Raw genomic sequence first — 22,966 nt, 5'->3', positions numbered from 1 at the left:
CATCTCTCGTCCATTTGTTGGTCTTTCTTTACCATGGATATGTTTGTCTTTTTCAGGTCGGAGCTGTCAGAGCAGGTTCAGTGTGTGTGAGTCTCAGCCGTGTCAGAACGGAGGAGCCTGTTCTGTATACAGTGGCACAGCATTGGGATACATCTGCACATGTCAGCTTGTAAGTGCACATTCACTTTCATTTTTTCAATCAACACTTAATCTGATATAGTAGTGACTGCTTCATTGGTGTGTTTTGCTGTGTGTGTTTTTAAAAGCTCACAATCTAAAGTGTATAAACGATGTCTATTTCTTTAGGGTTACACTGGGTCCAATTGTGAAAGAAGCCTGTCCTGTCGAGAGCTCTCGTGCTACAATGGAGGGAGCTGTGCGTTTACATCAAGGGGGGCGCGTTGCATCTGCCTGCAGGGCTACGGCGGGCCCCAGTGTCAGCATCGCACCAAAGACGGCTGCTCATCCCAGCCCTGCCGCAATGGAGGGCTGTGCACCGAAGAGACCGGCTTCCCTTACTTCCACTGCCAGTGTCCCAGTGGCTGGACAGGAAAACGCTGTGAGCAGATCAGCGGAGTCCTGGAGCTCCCCAAAATGGCGTGCCCTCTGGCCGACTGTCACGGCAAAGCCAACGACGGAGTTTGTGACAAGGAGTGCAACACGTTCGCCTGTCGTTGGGACGGTAACGACTGTTCACTCGGCGTCAACCCCGGGGCCCGCTGCAATGACCCTCGCTGCTGGCGCGTTTTCAACAACAGCCAGTGTGACGACTCCTGCAACAACTTTGACTGTATGTTCGACAACTTTGAATGCAAAAGCAAGGAGAGAAATACCAAGTGAGTTTTTACGTTTATTGTTACCGGATTTTTCTTCTTCATGCCTTCTGTACTAATCTAATTCTGTACTTTTCTGAGAAAAACATGAACTGATCTTTCTGTTGTTTGTGTGTGTGTCTCCAGTCCAATATATGAAACCTACTGTATGGACCACTATGCTAACGGTCGCTGTGACCAGGGCTGTAACACAGAGGAGTATGGCTGGGACGGCCTGGACTGTGCTAAGGAGGTTCCAGAAGTCCTGGCCGATGGCGTCTTGGTTTTGGTAGTGCTCCTGCCCCCAGAGGAACTTCTCCGCACCAGCACAGCTTTTCTGCAGAAGTTAAGCGCTATCCTGCACACGTCACTGCGCTTCCGTCTGGACAACAATGGAGAAGCCATCATCCGCCCATACACCCGGCGAGAGGCACGCCTCAAGAGGGAGCTGCAGCCTCAACATGAGGTTATTGGGTCAGTCAGGCATACAGTTAACTTTTTTTTCTCAACATAAAAGATGAAAGTGTTTCCTTTAGTTTTTTTTCCTTCACACTAAACTCTTGCCCCTCTCCTATCCCTGCAGCTCCATAGTTTACTTGGAAATAGACAACCGTATGTGCGCGCAGGAATCGGAGGATTGCTTCCCTACAGCGTACAGTGCTGCGGAGTACCTGGGAGCCCTGTCAGCTAGAGAAATGCTCCACTTCCCTTACCCCATCAAGGAAGTCCGTGGTGAGTAGGCTTAATTGAAAAAAACACACAATTAATAAAGATATAAGACTATATAAGGCACAAATGTTTGACTGCTATACTTTGTCTTTTCTTCCACGCAGGTGAGAAGTTGCCGACTCTTCTAGACCCCATACCTCAGTGGGGCAAGCTGATGCTGGTGGGCATAGCGTCTCTGTTCCTTTTGGTCATCCTGGTGATAGGGATGCTGATCGCTCGCAGGAAGAGAGAGCACAGCACCCTCTGGTTCCCCGAGGGTTTCTTCCCCAAGAAGGAACCCAGCAGCAACAAGAACCGCAGGGAACCGGTAGGCCAAGACGCTCTGGGGATGAAGTGAGTTCATTTTTTGTGCAAATGTGTCTAATGATGTTGTTTAGACGGATATATCTTTAGCAGTAACTTTTGGAATCGATTCAGATTTTTATTTTTTTTTCTTGTTTGTATACGTTGTTTAACATATTCATCCGTCAACAGACACATGCCAAAGAACGCAGAGGAATCTCTCCTTGGGGATCACAGTGATCAGTGGATGGACGCAGACTGCCCAGAGGCAAAGAGACTCAAGGTCAGTTAGTTACACAACAAATCTAATCATTTTTAAATTGACCTATTTTTTTTAAACGCTCCAGTCCTGAAAGTGAATGTAAAAATGTTCGCATCAATCTGTCAGCCTGCATTTAAAGTAAGTAATAAACTGAAAAAAAATGTCATTCAGGTTGAAGAGCCAAGTTTGCTGTCAGACTGTGAGGACGCAGTAGACAGCAGGCAGTGGACCCAGCATCATCTTGCAGCCGCAGACATCCGCGTCCCTCCCACCATGGCCCTCACCCCACCTCAAGGGGAGTTTGAAAGCGACTGTATGGACGTTAATGTCCGAGGCCCAGGTTGGTAGTAGTGAAATAATCCCATTTTATATATTGAAACCATGTAATGTTTTACACTTTGTCTGATCTGATCCTCTATGATCCATTTTTGTTGAGCTCTTGAGTAAAGTCATAAACTCACACATGTGTCTTTGTTTTCCTCTCCTCATCCACCAGATGGTTTCACCCCTCTGATGCTGGCCTCGTTCTGTGGAGGGGGCTTGGAGCCAGAGATAGCGGAGGAGGAGGAGAATGAGGAGTGTTCAGCCAACATCATCTCAGACCTCATCTACCAGGGCGCCTCCCTGGCTGCCCAGACAGACCGCACCGGTGAGACAGCCCTCCACCTGGCTGCACGCTACGCCCGCGCCGATGCTGCTAAGAGGCTGCTGGATGCCGGGGCAGATGCCAACGCACAGGACAACACAGGCCGCTCGCCACTCCATGCCGCAGTCGCTGCAGATGCACAGGGTGTTTTCCAGGTAAATACACATTCAATATTATAACGTTTATGGGCCACATCGGTGGTAGAGAAATACCTTGTTTACTGTAGCATATTTTAGCACACATGATGTATATAAATCGTAAAGGTTGAAACTCAAATGTTCCCATCCTCCTTTAGATTCTGATCCGAAACCGGGCTACGGACCTTGATTCCCGTATGTACGACGGCTCCTCTGCCTTGATCCTGGCTGCACGGCTGGCAGTGGAAGGCATGGTAGAAGAATTGATCACTTGTCATGCTGATGTCAATGCAGTTGATGAATTGGGTAAGTGTGTGTGTGTGTGTGTGTGTGTGTGTGTGTGTGTGTGTGTGTGTGTGTTTGTAATAGTCCACTCAAGAGAGCGTCTTGATGCAGATGTTCCTATGTTCATGATAAGATTAACTGAAACCATGCACGTGTAATCTCATTGTTGGTGTTCTCTTCTTAGGTAAATCTGCCTTGCACTGGGCAGCTGCTGTCAACAATGTGGATGCCACTGTGGCCCTGCTGAAGAACGGTACAAACAAAGATATGCAAGATCTCAAGGTATGACATTCACTTATAGTGTTAAACTGCATCAGTGTTTATTAAATAGAGTTATATTGGTATCTAACATAGCCTTTGTTTTGTTTTTTAGGAGGAGACTCCTCTGTTCCTTGCAGCCCGTGAGGGCAGCTGTGGAGCTGTGCGGGTGCTGCTAGCTCACTTTGCAAACAGAGAGATCACAGACCATATGGACAGGTTGCCAAGGGACATTGCTCAAGAGCGTATGCACCATGACATTGTGCAGCTTCTGGATGAGTACAACACCGTAAGGAGTCCCCAGGGCCATGGAGTGTCTGGACACCACATGGGTGGGGGACACACTATGTCTCCTCTCATGTGCCCTCCCAGCGCCTTCCTACCCAGTCTGAAGACCACCCCACAGGGCAAGAAGAACCGCCGGCCTGGGGCCAAGGGTTCTAGCCTGGGGAGCCAACATGCTGCCAATCTGAAGGAGTCAGTCAAGGCCCGCAATAAGAAGCTGACCTTGGACATGCAAAGTGCCTTACTGGAAAGCTCAGTGACCCTGTCCCCAGTCGACTCACTGGACTCACCACACGGGGGAGCTAACAATGCTGGCTACATGACTAACCCCACTTCTCCTGTGGCTATGCAGTCACCAGGGCTCTACCACACCTCCATGTCTGTCCCAAACACCCCCATGGTACACACCAGCATGTTGGAGGGAGGAGGCCCCTTCGCTGTGTCTCTGGCCCAACTCAATGACCTGGGAGCTGGAATGACCTTGCAGGGACGTGTCTCCATGGCCTCAGATATGAACCACAGCTACGTGCTGAGCTCTGGCCAGATGGGACTCAACATGGGCATGGTCAGTCCTGTCAGTGTGCCCTTCGACTGGCACAGCCGCATGGCCCAGTCCTCCCAGTGTGGCCAGCAGGTGGTCAACCTAGTGCAGGGTGGCCAGGCCGTCATGCATCCCCAGAGTCCAGCCATGCAGCAGCAGCAGCAGAACATGCTGATGCACCAACAGCAGCTCTTCCGTAACTCCATGCTCCAGCCCACACCTGTCACCTCCTCCACACCGACCATCAGCCCAGTCAAGCTGCCCTCCATCGCCGAGCAGCAGCAACAGCAGCAGCAACAACAACAACTTATCAACCACACTATCTCCAACCAGCAGAGCATGGCCCGCATGAGCAGCTCCACCCCACCCACCCCCCACACCTCCCAGCCCCCACCATCCTTTTTCCAGCAGCAGCAGCAGCAGCAGCAGCAGCAGCAGATGCCTCAGCAACCTTCTCAGCCCCAGCCTCCTTCTCAGCCCCCACAGGCAGCCACCACGCCAGCAGCGCAGCAGCCCAGCCAGGCTCTGACGTCCCAGCCTAGTAGCAGCACTGCAGGAAGGGAGGATTACCCGACCCCTCCCTCCCAGCACAGCTACTCGTCCGCACTAGATGCTACCCCAAAGCATTACCTCCATTTGCCCAGCGAGCATCCCTACCTGACCCCCTCCCCGGAGTCTCCCGAGCCCTGGTCCAGCCCGTCTCCTCACTGCGTCTCCGATTGGTCAGATTCTACGCCCAGTCCAGCAGTGGCGGGCCCCGCCCAGACCCAAATTACCCAAATGCCAGAGGCCAATGGCAAGATGCAGGTGTTTGCGTAAAGATCTCATGGCCCCTGCTTAAAAAGGGACCTGGGGTAGAATAATATGTGGACTGGCCTCTTGGGCCTGTCTGTGTTTATGTGTGTCAGCCGATTTCCAAGATTTTTTATTGGATTTGGATTGACTGTTTTTTATCACGAGGACCGTCTGCTAGTGAAATTTGCAGAGAGAAAAAAAGTAAAGGGAAACGTGTGTTGTCTGGAAAAACAGCAGACAATTTAATGAAGTAATTCTGTCACAGATGGACTTATTTTTTATTATAAAAAAGTATATGAAGAAAAAAACCAAGTCTTTCATTTCAAAGACTTGGGGATGCTCTCCTGGAAACTAACAAACATTTAAAAAAAGTAGATAAGAGAAAAAAGTAAAATGTTGAAGGGAATTCATTTATTTTTATTTATTATTTTTATCTTTTCTGAACTGTTTTGTAGGTGTTTTCACACTCTTTTCTGTCCTAGCTTCTCATATGTTATGTCAACCCCTCCTATTTTAAACGGACCGCCTACATTTCTATTTACGCAGTGTGTCAAGTGGTGGTTAAGGAATATAATTCATCAATCAGACCAGTTGACAGACAGACAGAGGACTCTCTTTTTTTTACCTCTTGACTGATATTTATTTAGGCCAACAACAGCTGGTTAGGATGCTAAACTGGTACTAGCAAACATATTAAACACATGTTCATCAGTAGTGATATGTTCTGATTTGATTGAATTGTGGTAATTGATTACTTTCCATAATAGAGTATTATGAATAAGAATGTAGATGAGTGTCTCGGAAGCACTTCAAGTGACCAGCCTTGAAGGGCGAGTGTGGGTCAAATACAACATTTAACCACAATTGATATTTATGATGTATTGGTGGCGTTCTCTTTATGACCTGTCAGAATAAATTTGTTAAGTTTTTTTTTTTAGGTGTGATGTTCCCATCTCATCTGTTATTTCTCACTGACTCTGTTCTACTGTCAGCTCTGATACCACCAGTTTTTCCAATTTTGTTTTCATTCACTTTAAGAGACTGTTTCAAACAGAGCATTGTTTTGTCTTCAAAATCAGCGTCTCACTGCCCTTTTTTTCAGTTAATGTACCATTTTTTCTATACTCATGTATATTTGTGAAAACCATGAATACCTGTTTCTAACATCACGTCGGATGTACTAAGCTATGCTTATCAGCTGCTATTTTATATCACTCTTCCCTGCAAACATTCCTCCATTTCTTGATTTCTTGTCTTGATGAGTGTGGATGCTGTTGCTTTTCAGCGGCATCAAACACAGTTGAGCCAGATGACACATTGATTCAAAGTTTTGATTTGTTGAGCCTGCATCATGCCCTTCACTGGACCAAATGGAAACATTCCCCCGGACTATCTATGACAGTTGTTAAGGTCTTGTGTCTCCTGGTAATGCTGGTGTGGTCAGTGTGAGCATGTGGCCGCTGTGACTGTGACTGCTAATGCCCTGTCACTCCTCAGGGAGGTGTTTTATGGCATGCAGTGGGACAGTTTCCCTCTGCATCTACAGTAGCTTCCAGTCCATGGGGCCGTGGAGTTGGTATTTTAAGATGATTGTCGGAAGAGACTGAAGGAAAGAACGCTACTATGTAGTGCGACACCCTTTAACTTTTTACAAAATTCTTGGGATGGCACTCCCCCAGTCAACCAACTAAAACATCTTCCAGTATGTCTGACCAATTCTTTTATTACCTTTAGGACCTGAGTATGAAGGATTCAGATAATCCTCCTTGCCTCAATGTACTGAGAAATTTTTCAGCAAAAAAAGGTCAAATTTTAATTGTAGAATTTTGACAAGTAACCTTTGCATATTATTCTCTTGACTTCAGGAACAGAAATGAAGAGGCCACCACGTTCTGCTATACTTACTTACTGTGGACACTGCCCCTAGTTGCATCATAGACTGAGCTTTTTTGATTTCCATTGTTCCATTTGTTTTATCCTTTTACAGACTCAGCTTCTGTCCTGTCAGACCAGGGTAACATGATCAAGTTCACAATACATTCACATTCTACAAGGAAAAACTACTTTTTGTTTGTTTTTTATTTGTTTTTTTTATATATAACTGGTCTTTCAATTTATGAGGTCACACCAAGTGTTTTGTACATTTCAACCTCCAAACTATTGTTTGTAAATATGTTTGTTCTGGGTAGATCTTTTTTTTTTTGTTGCTTGAGAAGTCTTATGTTTCTAAAATGATTTTTATGTACTAAAAAGGACAAAAATAAAATGTACTTCATTTAGCATTATTTGAAGCTAAGGCTGTGACTGATGTTTCATTTGTCTTGCGTTTGTTAGAACAGTCCTAGATATTTTTCTATAAGTATTCATTTTCTATACTTATTTTAAAAGTAGTTCAAATTCACTTGTACATAAAAACCTTTCCACTGGTTTCTTTTTACAGTCACACATTGTAAAATAAGATACTTATAATAAAAAAATATATAGGGAACTACATTTTTTGTGACCGCATAATTGATTGTTCAATATTTCATAAGAGGATGTTTGTTATTTCAACTCCTCATAACCATCACCATTAAAGTAAAACTATAAATGTCATTACCTGGAATTAATTATTTAAAAACTTTATTGGGTGAAAATGCTGCTCTGTTAGTCCATTACAACAGCCCCACAGGGAAATGCATTTTGGAAATCATAGTTTGTGGATATATTGTTACATCATTACAGCACAATTAACCATTACAATTTCTTTTATTTTAATTGTCTTGATCCTATTTCCTCTGCTACTTGTATGAGAGCAGAAAAATAGAAGACAGTTTTTCGTATTGGTGTAATTATAAAGGAGTTTTCTGTAGAAACCAAATGAAAGTAAAACAAAAAAAAGCACAGCAAGAAAATTCCATTCCATGAATATTATTTACATATTAACAATATACATGAGACTTAAACTTTATGAATCTAGATTAGACATTGGTTGGACATAAGAATACTTCAAAAACCTGTGACAAGTTGTAGTCGCCACAACATTCAATCACATTCTCCTTAAAGGTGCTCCGAGGAACTTCAGTTTGTGTTACTCCATGCACCCCCCCCCCCCCCCCCCCTTTGGACAAAAGTGTTAGTGTTTTTACTACACCAGCTGTTGTTCCTGGGTGAGATAACCCATGACAAAAGCATTAAGAAAAACTATATAAAAATAGCATTATTTGCACTGATGGTCTCAATTGCTGTTACATGTCAATCATGATCATCAGAGAAAAAATGAGACTCTTTCAGAAATATTTAAAAGTTCCTCTTAGCGCCATTAACATTTACAGTCTACAGTATGTAACTTGACGTTGAAATCTTTTATTTCTTCCCTCCCCTCCTCTTTAGCATGTTCAGCACCCCCAGAGTAGCATTGAACACAGCATCATGTTTGAAGATCATCTTATAGAAGGTGTCCAGGGGCAGCCTACCCGTCGGATCGGCATGTTTCAGGGCTGTCATGGGCATGTACAGGCGGTTGGTCTGGTGGCGCAGAGGAGGCTCCTTGGCTAAGATCACTTTAAGGGTTTGCTGGATAGTAAAAAAAAAACATAAATATGTAATTACGGGAGGGGAAGTCCTCATAATGCATTTTCACTGGCAAAATCAATGACTTATAGTCTACTTTTAAAGGTGCAGTGTGTAATATCTGAATATTTAGCACCATCTAGTGGTAAAAGTTCTAGAATGCAACTCATGGGTAATCCCACCAATAATAGCAGAAGCTACAATGGCCTTTAAGGACAAGAAGCTAGTTACTAAAGATGGCACCATCCACCAGGGCCTAAAGTCTTTCGACAATATCAAGTGGTGAAGATGTATTTAGTTATTTATATACTTCTTCTTGGTCTTCCAACAGATGCATTTCCCTAGGACACCCACTTTATAAAATGCATATGGCCGTTAAGTTTGTCCAATCTGTGCTACTGTAGAATCATGGCAATGCAAAATGGCAGCCTCCATGGTGGCAAGCCCCGCTCTTATGTAGATATAAAAGACTCATAAGGAAATAAAAGAAAAAACTTTTTTTTCAAGCGATTAAATACTAATTAAAACATACTTGTGTCAATAAATTCTACACACTGCACCTTTAAACTCAATAGAAACACTATATATAGTCACCACTTACCTCTGCCACTTCCTCTGGTGTCTGGCCTAGTGAGGCAAAGACCTTTTTAGAGTACGGCAGGTAGATTTCACGGAAGATTTTGGCAGTCTCCTCGTCTGCCCCTGATAGGTCCATCTCCTCAGCCTCCTCGTAAACTTTCCTTTCAAACTCTGTTACCACAGGGCCAGGTTCCACTAGAGTCGTCCTTGTGACAAAGATATAAAAACAAACATGTTGGACCACTGTTCCATTACAGTCGACGAGTTTAAACTAAATCTTATGTTGGTGGACTTACTGACCCAGCTACCCCACAGCTAAAGTCTTAGCTGTTGAGTGGATGCATTCAGTTGTTAAAGGAGAAGTAAGTGATATGGTCCTTTTAGCTAACTTCCTGTCAGTGACTGCAGTTAGCAGTCCCCTCCGTCATCCCTACGTCACCACCACATGAACTCGCAGCCTTCTTTGTCAGATAGTGATGGAGAGATGGAGAGCAGCGAATCATCGTTCAAGGACAAAGAGACCCGCCTCTTTATAGCGCTCTGTCTCCTGATTGGATAAAAACGGGGGGATTCTCGAACTTGTATCTGGCATTTACTGCAAAGCTGAATGACTGGGATACCTGTGTTATGAACTGTGCGTACTGTTTAAGTGATTGCTGTAAGAATCTAGAGCGATTTAACGCGTATTTTAACAAAAGAAAATATCACTTACTTCTCCTTTAAAGTCTATTTATGTTTCAGGACATGTATTCACTTGATGTTAAACTTCATTGCTTGCACTGCCAGACTCTCGCAAAATCCTTCCACAGCGAATTTGGAGGCAGAGTAGACGTCATTGAACAGAAGCCCTATGTGTGTGTGTGGAAAACATAAAGAAACCTGTTAGCAAACCTCTGATCCTCTCTTTAAATTTGTTAGCCTAATTTCACTGGCACAAAAATCAAACGCACCCTGTATTCCCATGACGCTGCTCATCACCACAATATGGCCGCTCTGCCTGCGCTTCATGTCAGGCAGCAGCTCTTTCACCAGCCGTACAAGGCCAAAGAAGTTGGTGTCGAAGAGCTCCTTCATGGCATCTATACTTTGGCACTCCAGCGGCCCGATCATGCCAACACCAGCGTTGTTCACTATAAACAGCAGAAGATACCCTGTGTCATTGTACCGTTGTTATGTGGAGAGAATCGTAAAATTTGCTTGAAGGTGCTTCGAGGAAATTTTTAATATTTCTGAAACAGTCAAATTTTTCCTCTGATGATCATAAATTTTTTTTTTTTTTTAATATATATTCTTTGGCACCTTTATGCTTCATTGACAGTGCAGAGAGACAGAGGTTAAATGGGGCAGAGAGGGGAGTGACCTGCAGAGAACGAACGCGGGCGGGAACCGAACCCGCAACCCGGGTCTGCTGCTGGGCCCGGCCCGGGGGGGGACGCCCTACCAACTGAGCTAAGGGCGCCCCCTTAAATGACATTTAACAGCAAACGAGACCATCAGTGCAATTAATTCTATTTTTATATAGTTTTTCGGAATGCCTTTGTCACGGGTACGCTCACCCAGGAACAAAAGCGGGCTTTTGTCCAAAGGGCCCGTTAGAATTGACCCAAACTGAAAGTTCCTCGGAGCGCCTTTAAAAAGTGTCAATGAGAATGTGAATGAGAGAGAGGAGAGGAGACACACCTAGAACATCCACCCGTCTGTCTGGCAGGCTGTCGACACACTCTCTGATGGAGGCTTCACAACAGGCATCCAACTGTTTGATTTCCAGGGTTTTGTTTAAGGAGGCACCCGCCGCTTTCTCCAAGGGACCCCGTTTCCCAAGATCCCTCATTGTTGCAACCACTGCCTCAGAAAAAAGAAAAAATAATACACGGATTGTCAGTAGCTGCATTTATCTCTAGCTTCTACTTTACTACTATTTATTTTCTTGATAAGGAGATTCGGTGGTTGACCTTTAAAGCGTCTGAGCTCATCTTTGGCCAGCCGTGCAGCCACAGCCAAGCCGATGCCAGAGGAACAGCCAGTTATCAACACCCTTTTGGTTCCCATGGCTACTTGACCTCTGACCTCAATCCCGTTCAGTCAAACAGGCTGTGATGAAGGGAAGTTCAATTAAAGGACATTAGTATATCATCGTCTTCATCATCCTACATCATCAACAGTATATGTAAGCATGTATATATGAGCATTCATTTTCATATTATGCTTTGAAATCTTTTTTTTAAGAGAGAATGATGATTGAGAATGATCTAAAATAGTCCCAAGATTCAATATCTAACTCTTGCAGCTGCATTGGATAACAGGGCAACAGGCATTAGTAAACACGCAGGTGTAAAGTAGTCAGTCCCCCGAAAATATTTTGCTCCCCCTGTGAGTTCATATCAAATCCACGTGTGAGGTTTCCAATATAATCTCCATTGCATATTACACTTCCTCTGCAAATATCAGGTTTAATAATCACATTTGGTCAATTACCACCACACCATAGAATATGTAGACTACGACAAATTAAGTTGTTTTAGCAATCAGAGAGTTGACTTTTTGCTCTGAATAATACTTTTCATACAAACCACAAAGCTGGCCCTGTGAGGCTGTGTTTGCTGTGTTCAAAGATCATATTGGCTCTAATCTGATTATGTATCCTGGAATGTTAAGCTGTGTACAACAGTAAATTCAATACGTTGTCCGATGAGAACTTTCATTCACACTAGAAAAAATGTACAGTACATGTATAATGATAATGAGTATGTACTTTATGTAATGATAACAAAAAAATATATATACTATATATATTCTGTTTGCAGTTGCAGTCTCCGGCAATTAACACTGGTGTAGGACGTATCTGCTTAAAATACAACTAAAAGTCCTGCATATACATTTGTTCATCACCAAAATCAAATGTAAAAGTATTCATTATACAGGAATGGCCGTTATATAAAAGTATGACGTTTATTATTGTTTATAAATCATTAGTACGTATCTTTGGTATCAAAGATGTTTAGATTATATGTTCATGTATTGAATTTTATTTTCTTATTTTGATATGAGCAAAAGAAAAAAAAATATCTAAGATTTTTAGATCCAATCCAATCTTATTGAATTTGATTAATATGCCCGTGTCTCACCCACTTCTTGTCTCTTTCAGCAGAGGAGCAGGCCTTCATCAACAGTCAGTTGCTATTAATGGTTTTGAAGAGTGGATGTGGGGAGGCACAGAGGAGACATATTGTAAACTCTTGTATATTACCTAAAATAAGTGCAACAACACAGCAAAGCATTCAGTAATGACTACATTTCAATTAAAAATATTCAGCTGCATTCAAATGAAAATTTGTATTTCCATTATTTGCAAGTTAAATCAAGTGTATAACAATGCATCAGAATGTATATATTAGTAGAATCCGAAGCTGTAAAATATATAAAGTGAAATTAAAATATAGGCTATTCCTCCGAATATTCCATATAATTCCCTAAAAAGGTGGTAAAGTAATACTTCTAGCTATAATGTCCTAAATAATCTCCAAAAATTGCGCATCATTCAAATAACGCATAGCCTAAAAATGATATAATCACTAATTCGATATAGCCTACAATACGTCACTATGCGCAGCCAATAATCCCTACAGGACGAGTTAACCATAATAAAGTCCAAACTCGGACGTAACTGTTATAGGTGATGTTGTTGTCTACTGACCTGTATAACGAGCAGCGCTCCTCCACAGCCGCAGATGTGGGAAATAAAAAACTGCCCTAATAGCCAGAAGCAGCGGCTCGATAAAGTTACGTTACAGCAACACAGCGAGGAGGGACAAGTCACATCGGTCCGGCTACATAAACCCCAGCGATTACCTAACAGGGTCACATAGACTGACCCATTGTATGTGGGAGTTGTAGTTCTGTAGCCTATTTGACAATGTCGCCACTGAAAATGAGCCTAAATCACATAGCCTAGTATTGTTTTTTTAGAATAATTATAGGCTAGTTATAGGTCAATGAGTTGCACACATTTATTCATACCAAGTGAGCTTACTGATTATGTTTATTAAAAAAGTAGCCTAGCCTACATTAGAAAGTTAACATTAATGGCCTACCCTACACCATTGAAAGTCTGAAGTTACTAATTACCATGATCAGTATATGCTCCATGTAACTTACTACACAGCTTCAGCTTCATTTCGTTTACATTATGTCACTTACTTTTGTTTTTACCGGAGTTCTATTCCATTAGCATTGACTCTAACTTGATGAATTTTATATTTTGCCGTTCATTACTGTGACCACAAGATGGCAGTAGAGCGGTCCGTGTAGCCTATATTTTGGTCATTCGATTTTCGTTTCAGCGTCTTACTTTGTAGGCTAAATGGCAACTTCCTCTCGCAGAAAATGAATAAACGAGCTGTTTTTCATTTCAGTTTGGTTTAGATAAAGGAAAAAACACGTTGTATTTAAATTTACCTTTTTGTATTTTAAAATAGGCAAACATATTTTCATAGGCTATGTTCAATATCCTTTTCTGAAACAGAAATCGAGTGACCAAAATATACACGGACCTCCGACGATACCCAGAGCTTTATTCCTAGATTTTCACAATGTGAAAAAAATTACTAAAGTTCCACAAACAGCTGAACAGGGAAGTAAAAAAAAGAAAACAAAGCCAGTCAGCTGACCCAGCGGTCATGTGACTTCATGGAGCGATAGGATAAAGTCGTACAGAGCGGAGCCTTCCTTTCACACACGTTTGAGCAATGGCCCGGGGAACTGCAGGAGAAGCAGTCACTTTGTTGTTTTTACTCGCCATTATCACCGTTAAAGGTATGCTCATGGATTCCTTTTTAAAAAATGTAATGTTTTGTTGGCCTAGGCTACTGTAGCCAACTTAATGTCACACTGGTTATGTTGTCTCATGCCTCGACTCAATTGACTGTAAAACGAAAGTATGCTGTCCAATTTGATAACTTATGCGTGGTTTAATACTACAGAAGAATTGATCGTAAAGTAGTAGGCTAACACCGGTCCGTAACTTCATCCCATGCAGGGCTCCCCAGTCCCTCGGCTGGTAAAGAAGCCTGGAGCTATGTGGAGGTGAGAGACGGGGCCCATATGTTCTGGTGGCTGTACTACGCAGACAGCCCGACGGCACACTACTCGGAGCGGCCTCTGGTTATGTGGCTACAGGTAGGAGAACTCGACCTGGGCTCTGGTCCACTGGTTTTTACTACTGACTGCTCAAAGGGTCCACACCAATGCTGTTCATGTCCAAAGCATCCAGTATGGTCGCTTGTTGTCATGACTGTGTGTTGGTGTCCAGTTTGGTTGCCCCAGGTGCATAGTGAATATAGATTTGCACACTGAACTGTATGCTATCAATTCTTTGCAGTAAAGCCAATAATTAAAACTGAAAGACTGAAAGATCAAGGGTCATGTTATGAGTCATGGAAACACTTTGTAACCCTAACTCTTCTGATGTGTCCATCATCACTGGACATTACAATTTCAAACCAAAGACTGTTTTGCAAAATGCATAGGTATTAAGGCGTACTTACTTGGCAGGGGTTCTGGCAAAATATGGTTCAAAGGTAAACAATAGGGAGACGTATTTTATTTTTTTTGTGCCACTTATAACAGTCCCTGTCATATCTCTGGCTGTTTGTCACAAGTTCACCCAGGTTTTATGGAAGTGTGATGCCACAATGCTGACTGAAGCAGGTTCTAATGCTGCGTTTCAGTCGGATGAGATGTTAATAATTGTCCAGATTTCCTAGTACAGAGTCGGACAAAAAATCCGACTTCCTAGTTTTCTGGAAAGCCCCATTAGTCCCTGAAAGCTCATTGTCATATCATTGAAAAAAAATGTAAATGCCGCTTCAATTGTATGAAGAGTCAGAAATACTATGGCATGGCTTGCAATCACTCCCATAGCGTTTGAAGTCAATACGATGAAACACTGGAATATCCATAGAATGTGTTTTTAAAGAATCGAGGGGACAACTGGCAGGCACGTGCTTTAGGTCACCAGATATGTTTTAAAAAAGACACTAGTGGGTGGCGGTGTGACTGAATGAGTAACAACCGTGTTTGTTCTATTTTCAACTGCAGAAGAAGAACTGATGAGGTGATGCTTTCTGAGTTTGTGTTTCTTCTTCTTTAGGGTGGACCAGGGGGGTCAGGGAGTGGCTTTGGGAACTTTGAGGAGATCGGACCTTTGACCAAAGACCAGGAGCCCAGAAAGACCAGCTGGGTAAAGCTCATTGCATTGGTCCAGTTCGCATAGGAAAACATTATTGAAGTCCTTTTTAAAGCACACCATATTCTCTTTTGATATTTGAAGCAGTGTTGCAAAAAAGTCTGTATTACATGAATGTTAACACGCTATCTGATCTATTGTGTGTATGTGTTGTTTCAGGTCCAGTCAGCCAGTGTGTTATTCGTAGACAACCCTGTGGGCACTGGCTTTAGCTACGCAGAGCGGCCAGACGGCTACGCTACAAATGTGGCTACGGTGGCCTCCGACATGCTGGTGCTGCTCCAACACTTCTTTGCAGCGAGACCCGAGTTCCAGGTATAACACTTTGCTACATTAAAGCCTGCTACTATATTCTACAGAAGAACACATTGGCTCTGGTTTATCGTATTGGGTTTGCAGGCATCTCAAGAGTGGAAAGCAAATTTTGATTGAACTTTAATCTGGATTCCCAATACAACTTTTGATATATTATGCAGTTCTATATCCACTCAAGTATAGTCCTTGATGTGAAATTTTCTTCAAATTATTGTTGGAATAAATAAAGAAATGAATATCAGACAAACAGTGAGTCAGTAGCTCTAGAGAAATAGCAAACCTTGCTCTCCAAAGGGGATGTGGTACAGCATGGCCCAAAAAAGAAAAGGGAACAATACAGTGTTTTTGTGTGAATGTGTTCTCTGTGTCAACAAAGTAACATTCTTAAATCTTAGTCCTCTGAAGAGTGGCTTGACTGCAGGTCATTATTAAAAAACAATCACAACAAAGACAGTAACAATCCTTACTGTGTACATTAAACTGCTGCAATAACTTGTTTTTATTCCATTCCCTCAGAGCATCCCCTTCTACATCTTCTCTGAGTCATATGGAGGCAAGATGGCCGCTGCCATCTCTTTGGATCTGACGAAGGTTAGTTTGCTGAGAGTAAAACATTACTGCTCTTTAAAAATGTGGAACTCATAAGAAATTCATGGAGAGGAAAAAAGTCATTATTTAAACAAATGCACATTGTGAAGCTATTTGTTTGTTCTAATTTTTAGTAGTTTGATTTTATATTGGATTTGCACTTAATGTTTACACATTTTTAATTTCTGTTAAGAATATTATTTTTTATACTTTATTTTTGATTTGTTATATGAACAAAAGAGGGCAGTGAAATAACAATCATTGGAAAGTGGGTGCACATAGGAAAAGCACATGTACAGTTCATAATGCAGATGCATCCTGACATTTGAAACAGAGGGGACTAGGATTAAGGGGCACTTTACACAGTGAAAACGTGACAGTTTTCCCTTTTTTGGTTTAAAAAAAAAAAAAAAAACCCTGTTCAGACACAATTTATCTGACATCTTCACTCGTACACATGTTTTCAGAGGAAACGGGACGAAATCGCTGTAGTAGCAGTGTAGCAGCCATGCCAAGCCAATAGTCAGCGGTGACACAGCCTAGTAGATAGCTCTTCCGGTACAATTCGATGCATAAAACCTTACTGTAACCGAAAAGTAATGCCATTAATGTTCATAAAGCGGTTGGTGTAAGCTTGGGGTTACAAGTATTGTAAATTACAAGCTTTCTGTCCTCTTATTTCACTGGATTGAACTTGTGAAAACAGAAGATATGCTGATAGTGAAGGGGCTTTGTGAGCGGCTACCTTCCTGTTAGGCGTACTTCAAAATAAAAGTCGACTCACGTTTGTCCAGTGAAATTAATCATTGTGTTTGTAGTTTGCAGATGCTGAAAGAGCATATATTTACATCTGTATAGACAGTTGCTCGTTGAGATAACACATGCTCTAATCTACAATGTGTTTACTTTGTCTGTCCTTTGTCCAGGCCATTGCACATGGGACGGTGAAATGCAACTTTGCTGGTGTGGCTCTTGGAGACTCGTGGATTTCTCCACTGGGTTAGTCAGTCTTATATACCCATAGCAACACCTCTGCAACAGTCTTCACACTCATGATACAATTTTGATAGAAACAAGTTCAGGCTGTGGGTCTTGTATTGCCTATTGGGGGATTTTGGGAGGATATGGAGTAGATGCTATACACTTTTGTGAACACCAGATGTGTCTGTAAAATGTACTGTGACATTTTGAAAGGTCAAACATGCCATTATAACCTCAACTAGATTAGAAATATTCACTGTAAGCCTTCTGCTTCATTCACAGACTCTGTCATGACCTGGGGACCGTACCTCTACACAACTGTAAGTAACAAACCAGTGAGGTAAAAAAAAAAATCTCTTAAAGCTGTTGCCGGTCTGTTGAGTTTTCCTCCTGACCTGTGTGTGTGTGTGTGTGTGTGTGTGTGTGTGTGTGTGTGTGTGTGTGTGTGTGTGTAGTCCCTGCTGGATGACTACGGCCTGTCTGAGGTGAGCAGTGCAGCAGAGGCAGTGAAGCAGGCAGTGGAACAGGAGCAGTTTGAAAAGGCCACTGAGCTCTGGTCTGTGGCTGAGACCGTGGTGGAGCAGGTGGGTCATCTCTCCACACTTTATTTTCCACATACAGGGAAACATTGAGACATTCCATTACATTTTAGATACACAGGTTAGGTGGTTATCGCTCAACTAGGGCAGCTATCGGACGACTGATTTTTCTTGCCGTTTTCTGTCATAACAACCCGCTGTGCGTGCAGGCATGGTGTGGTTTCATGTAGTCTGCTTTTGGTTTTTCTTGGTTCAGAACACCAACGGAGTCAACTTCTACAACATCCTCACCGTGCAGGAGGACGAGAAGCACACGTCCTCAGCAGGAGAAGACTTCATCTGTAAGACGCTGGGTCCTTTTGATCTCATCCACTCTGCCATTTTAAAAATCCCAGTTCATTGGGTTTATAGTGATGTGTTCCATACATACTCCATGATGTACATTTTAACACTCCACTCTGACCTTCTTTTTTTTTTTTTTTTTTTGAACCAACGTTCCCTGCTCCACAAGCTCTCCAGACGCGGCGCCATATTCGTCCCCTGCACAGCCAATCACTTAGCCAGCTGATGAACGGACCAATCAGGAAGAAGCTGGGCATCATTCCCCAGAATGTCACCTGGGGAGGTAATGCATCTCACCCTCCTTGAAACTATTATTTCCTAATCCTTTGATAAATCCTAGATTGTTCCAATGCGTTTCTCCCTCCCCTTGTCTCTGCTGTGTGTCCAGGCCAGGCAGAGGAAGTGTTCAGCTCCATGGCAGGAGACTTCATGAGGCCAGTGGTAGATATAGTGGACCAGCTGCTGACCGCCGGAGTCAACGTCACCGTCTACAACGGCCAGCTGGATCTCATAGTGGACACCATGGGTAAATAAATACCTTGGTTTTCATCACATAAGATCCTTGTGGGTTTGCAATGGCTATATTCCAGTTATTAGACAAGGTCTTAGGCGTTGCTAGGGAAACAAGTTGTTTTCACTGTTAAAATCTTCTAGTTTGGCCGCAGATTGACATAGCTACCGTTGCTATTGAGTAAGTTCCGAACGCGTATTGGCTTGTTTTGGGCTGTTAAAACGACATGTTGCTTCAATTTAATAGGTCTATTTAGTTAGTAACCATGTAATACGTGGGATAATGTATAGCGAACAGGTCATCTACAGAAATAAAGACCTTTTTAAGGTGAACAAGAGCTTTACCTTCAATTTTTTTATTTCTCAAGAGATAACCCATTCGCTATACATTATCCCTTACATTGAATTCCTGTGGAGAAAAGCTGTAACAAAATGTATTTCTACTGGTTCCTCTTAAACAGGTCAGGAGCTGTGGGTGAAGAAGCTGCAGTGGAAGGGTCTGCCTGGATTTAACAACCTGAGGTGGACTGCCCTGGATGACCCCAGCTCCCCGGGCGCCACCGGAGCCTTCTACAAGACTTACAAGAACTTCTCTTTCTATTGGATCCTCAAGGCCGGTCACATGGTGAGACAGACGGAGTTTGTGGAAAATACTACAGTGATATTATATCATGAAAGTACAGCATTTAAGTAGAGGCATGAAATAATGATACCTTCATCTCAAACAATTTATTGAAACAAAAAGTTAACAGTGGTGGGTATATCACAACAACAAGCGTATCTGTTTCAATAACTTGTCATGTGTCCTTGAGCATCAACACTTCAGGCTTTCTGTGGGTCTTCCAGTCTCACTGTTACAACCTGCTAATGACACTCTGTGACACTCTACAGTTGGAAATGTGGATTCAAAAGTTAAGAGAAGGTCAAATTTAAGTTCACCTGTAATAGTTATAGTTAGGTGCATTCTGAAATTTCTCCCGAAAGGCGAATACCCATTACTTTTTGTGAGTAGTGTATGAGGCTCAAGCATTCCCTAAAATCACCGACCTTTAAAGGCCAGCAAGCACAATTTTTTTTTTTTAAATAAGGAGATTAAACCTTTTATGGGGCAGTGTAGCATGGTACTAAAGGTGGTGGGGTGAAGGGGATGTTAGCCCACTGCCTGGGCATATCCCAGACTTCCACTGTATGTCTGTGATGCAAAGTGACTGACACTACTGTCTATTCCCAGATTCCCTCAGATCAGGGAGCTATGGCCCTGCAGATGCTGGAGATGATCACCCAGCAGAACTGATCAGCACACACTGCTATGGCCAGCTGGAATGGCTGTTGACAATCACAACGATCACATGACCTTTTTTCTTCCTGCTAAACCAAATCAAGAATCTCAGTAGCCTTCGATCACAGCAATATATATGTGCAACGTTCAGCCAAAACAACAATAAAGACTTTGTTTTCTTTTTTTATAAAAATATTCCTGGTACATGCTTGTCGGTATTCTTTTATATTGCGTGTTTGTAACTGTAGAGGGGATCTTAGTAAGTGGTCAACAATAAGAGGGTTAGGGTTAGATACAAGTCAATTTACCTAGATTGCTGTACCTGTTCATGTCATTGCCAGTCCAAATTCCAAACATCCAATTTCACGACTGGGACAAAGTAATATATCAAGATTTATTTGGAATGGAAGAAAACAAAGGATTAAATATAGCACATTACCTATTAGTTAAAAAAGGAAGTTGATATATCTCTCCCTAACTAGCACCTCTTATTCTTTGGTCTGTCAGTGGATATGATGCAAAATGGAGAGAGAATGCAAAGGTATTCTGGTACAAGCATTGATTGGAAATCAAACTATGTTAGACCCTTTCAGCTTGTTTAACCTACACATAGTGCTGTAGCTTCAAGTGAACAGTGGAATCAATCTTCGCCGATAACTCTTGATTATACAATTTTTAAAAGGGATCATTCCCAAGACTTTGACTATCGAGGAACTAGTTGTCTGGAACTTTTAACCATATCACATGGTTCTTCAGCCACGGATGGAGTTTGCCCAGTCAAATCTGTTCATTGATCTGTTGAATAATAGTAGCTGCTACAGTGCTGATTAAACTACATTGCCGAAAGCTCAAGAATCACTAAATGGACACTGAGTTGAGATATTCTTATTCGTCTTAAACAAGCAAGAAGGCCAGGTCGGTTTAATATAAGCAGATGACCAGCTTCAAGTTCACTTTTCATTCTTCCCCTAGATTAACATTTAGTTAGTGAGATATAAAACATAGCCAGTAGAAAAAGTTAATAGTCCAGTCATTTAAGACTATGCCAAAAACAAATGGTAGGCAATTGAAGTGCTTCAACTTGGGGAGATTGAGCAGCAGGTATGCATCAGTCAGTGGGGAGCGTATCAATGTTCTCAGGGCTCAATGTTCTCCGGCTCAATGGGATGTAATATGTCAGGGTAGTATGTGGCTGTATCTCATTTAAGGGGCCGCATCCTTCTAAGGACGCGGTCTATGAAGGCCATAGCCTTTGAAGGCCGAACAAGCGTTGTTAAATGAGACTGTCTCCGCAGGTCTCCGTTTACGAGCATTTCCGGTTTGCGTAAAAAGCCGTTACCTGTGCTGCCTAGCAACCCTGATTGCTGCCAACGGAAACAGCCTTGTCAACGGAGGAAAAAAGAAAAAGAAGTTGCCTACCAGACGAAAAGAAATAAAAGTACAAGACAAGAAAAAAAGAAAGGAAGATAAAAGTTAAGAAGATGGAGCAACACGTTGCTGTTTTGTTATTTTTTATTTTATTTTATGCCATGTCTGAAAAAAACGCAATGAATCTTGGGATATGTTGGGGCGCGAAGGATACATCTGTTGGACCCTTCAAAACCGTGAAACGAAGGCTGCATTTCTCGGCCGCATATGAAGGAGCCTCCAAATGGGACAAGCCTTTGCGCGCCGCTATGACGCAATTGGTCTTCAAATGCAGCCTTCATAGGCTGCGGCCCCTTAAATGAGATACAGCCTGTGTGTGTCTGTCGGCCTCACACCTATTCTAACCTCTCTCTGTCCCTGTTGGAGCCATTATGTCACTCTTTTGTTTGTTTTATTTTGTGATATGTAGTTTTGTGTGTTACCACTGGGTGGAGCTTTGGGCTCAACTAAAGGCATATAACTAATCACCGGGCACGGCCAGGTGTGTGTGTTTTGGGGAAAAGCAAACCGTTTGTACCGTGGCAGCGTGTCGCCTTATGTTTGCTCTGGACCAAGTGATGAAATAAATGGGTCACAGCACTCAAACCAGAAATATGTATTAGACATTTATTATGAGCACCACATCACGCGTACGACAAGAGTTCTCCCACACCGCACCAACCAGGGCTAATGTAGAGCCGGTTGTTAGGCTTTACATTAAAGTACAAACGTGCTAAATGAACTCGCCAGGATCGCCATTAAACAGCTGATCGAGGAAGCCGTCGTTGGATTTCGCCAGCGCGGACACCATCGCGGGATTTCTTTTCAGTCAATTGGATCGTTTGGGATTATAAAACAGCTTCTACTGGCCGAGTAGCAAGGACTACGTACCGAGCCGTAACCACGGACTACCACCGCGACAGCGTCAATCCACCGGACCGGAGGGGTATGTGTAGCAATACCAACATGGCCATTTAGATATTGTGTGCACACATTTGACTGAAAATCCAATGCATTGGTTCGAACTGGTATTCAACAAATCTGTGGTTGGTCTTTCTGTGTTTAAAGGTGTATTCAAAGTGTTTTTGATGGTGATTGATTGACTATGGATGCTGAAACAAATGTGCAAAATGAGGGTAACGATGGTGATGAGTTCACCACTGCTGACACGCAGCCCAGTGGGGGCGTGGCCAGCGGTGACATTCCATCTGTCATTAAACGTGCAGTCAAACTAACACAAAAGGCATTTCTGGATAAACTGGAAACACTGCAAAAAACCAGAAAGTCAAAACTAAACAAAGCATCTAATCTCAAAACAACAATTCAGGGGTTAATGTGTGACAGAGATTACGAAAAAGAGGTCAAGTGTTATTATGTAAAATACACAACTCTGTGCAATGAGGCAAAGGAAGCACATACATCTCTGTTAAAACTGTTACCCCCTGCAGAAAAGGAAAAACATGAAATATGGTTCAAAGCAAAGTTGCTGGGTGTAAATGAATTTATGGAAACAATGGACAGGTGGTTGGCAAAAGCAGACATTCCCAAATCTGAGGCTAATGAGGATTATGGGAATGAGGTGAATCCCGATGACAGCA

General features: G+C 42.7%; 3 protein-coding genes across 3 annotated transcripts in view; 2 read left to right on the top strand and 1 right to left on the bottom strand.

Moving 5' to 3' along the window:
* The window catches only part of notch3 (notch receptor 3), a 29,588-nt gene extending 22,271 nt beyond the window's left edge, over positions 1–7,317 (top strand). The window contains exons 23-33 of the mRNA XM_080044272.1: positions 57–169; positions 307–836; positions 960–1,286; positions 1,396–1,544; positions 1,646–1,874; positions 2,016–2,106; positions 2,257–2,425; positions 2,582–2,886; positions 3,027–3,174; positions 3,338–3,435; positions 3,527–7,317. Of these exons, the coding sequence (XP_079900398.1) occupies positions 57–169; positions 307–836; positions 960–1,286; positions 1,396–1,544; positions 1,646–1,874; positions 2,016–2,106; positions 2,257–2,425; positions 2,582–2,886; positions 3,027–3,174; positions 3,338–3,435; positions 3,527–5,056 (3,689 nt within the window). The 3' untranslated portion in view covers positions 5,057–7,317. The remainder of the gene's footprint in view (positions 1–56; positions 170–306; positions 837–959; positions 1,287–1,395; positions 1,545–1,645; positions 1,875–2,015; positions 2,107–2,256; positions 2,426–2,581; positions 2,887–3,026; positions 3,175–3,337; positions 3,436–3,526) is intronic.
* Positions 7,318–8,377: 1,060 nt separating this feature from the next.
* On the bottom strand, positions 8,378–12,981 carry LOC307263368 (retinol dehydrogenase 8; the record flags this gene model as incomplete). Its single annotated transcript, XM_080044516.1, has 8 exons — positions 12,858–12,981; positions 12,293–12,340; positions 11,116–11,254; positions 10,844–11,005; positions 10,114–10,293; positions 9,918–10,011; positions 9,186–9,369; positions 8,378–8,587 (listed from the first exon to the last, which is right to left on the bottom strand). Exons 3-8 carry the CDS (start codon positions 11,210–11,212, stop codon positions 8,378–8,380), a joined length of 927 nt encoding a protein of 308 aa, XP_079900642.1. The 5' UTR covers positions 11,213–11,254; positions 12,293–12,340; positions 12,858–12,981.
* Positions 12,982–13,850: 869 nt separating this feature from the next.
* On the top strand, positions 13,851–21,297 carry scpep1 (serine carboxypeptidase 1). The gene is made up of 13 exons (XM_080044774.1): positions 13,851–13,975; positions 14,199–14,338; positions 15,312–15,401; positions 15,567–15,722; positions 16,239–16,313; positions 17,237–17,309; positions 17,574–17,611; positions 17,747–17,875; positions 18,087–18,171; positions 18,342–18,455; positions 18,561–18,698; positions 19,144–19,307; positions 19,914–21,297. Exons 1-13 carry the CDS (start codon positions 13,909–13,911, stop codon positions 19,974–19,976), a joined length of 1,332 nt encoding a protein of 443 aa, XP_079900900.1. The 5' UTR covers positions 13,851–13,908; the 3' UTR covers positions 19,977–21,297.
* The last annotated feature ends 1,669 nt before the right edge of the window (positions 21,298–22,966 follow it).

This window comes from Ammodytes marinus (genome assembly GCF_949987685.1).
Source record: "Ammodytes marinus genome assembly, chromosome: 16".
Lineage (NCBI taxonomy): Eukaryota > Metazoa > Chordata > Actinopteri > Uranoscopiformes > Ammodytidae > Ammodytes > Ammodytes marinus.
The sequence above is the reverse complement of the archived record's forward strand: the minus strand, read 5'-3'. Positions and strand labels throughout refer to the sequence as shown.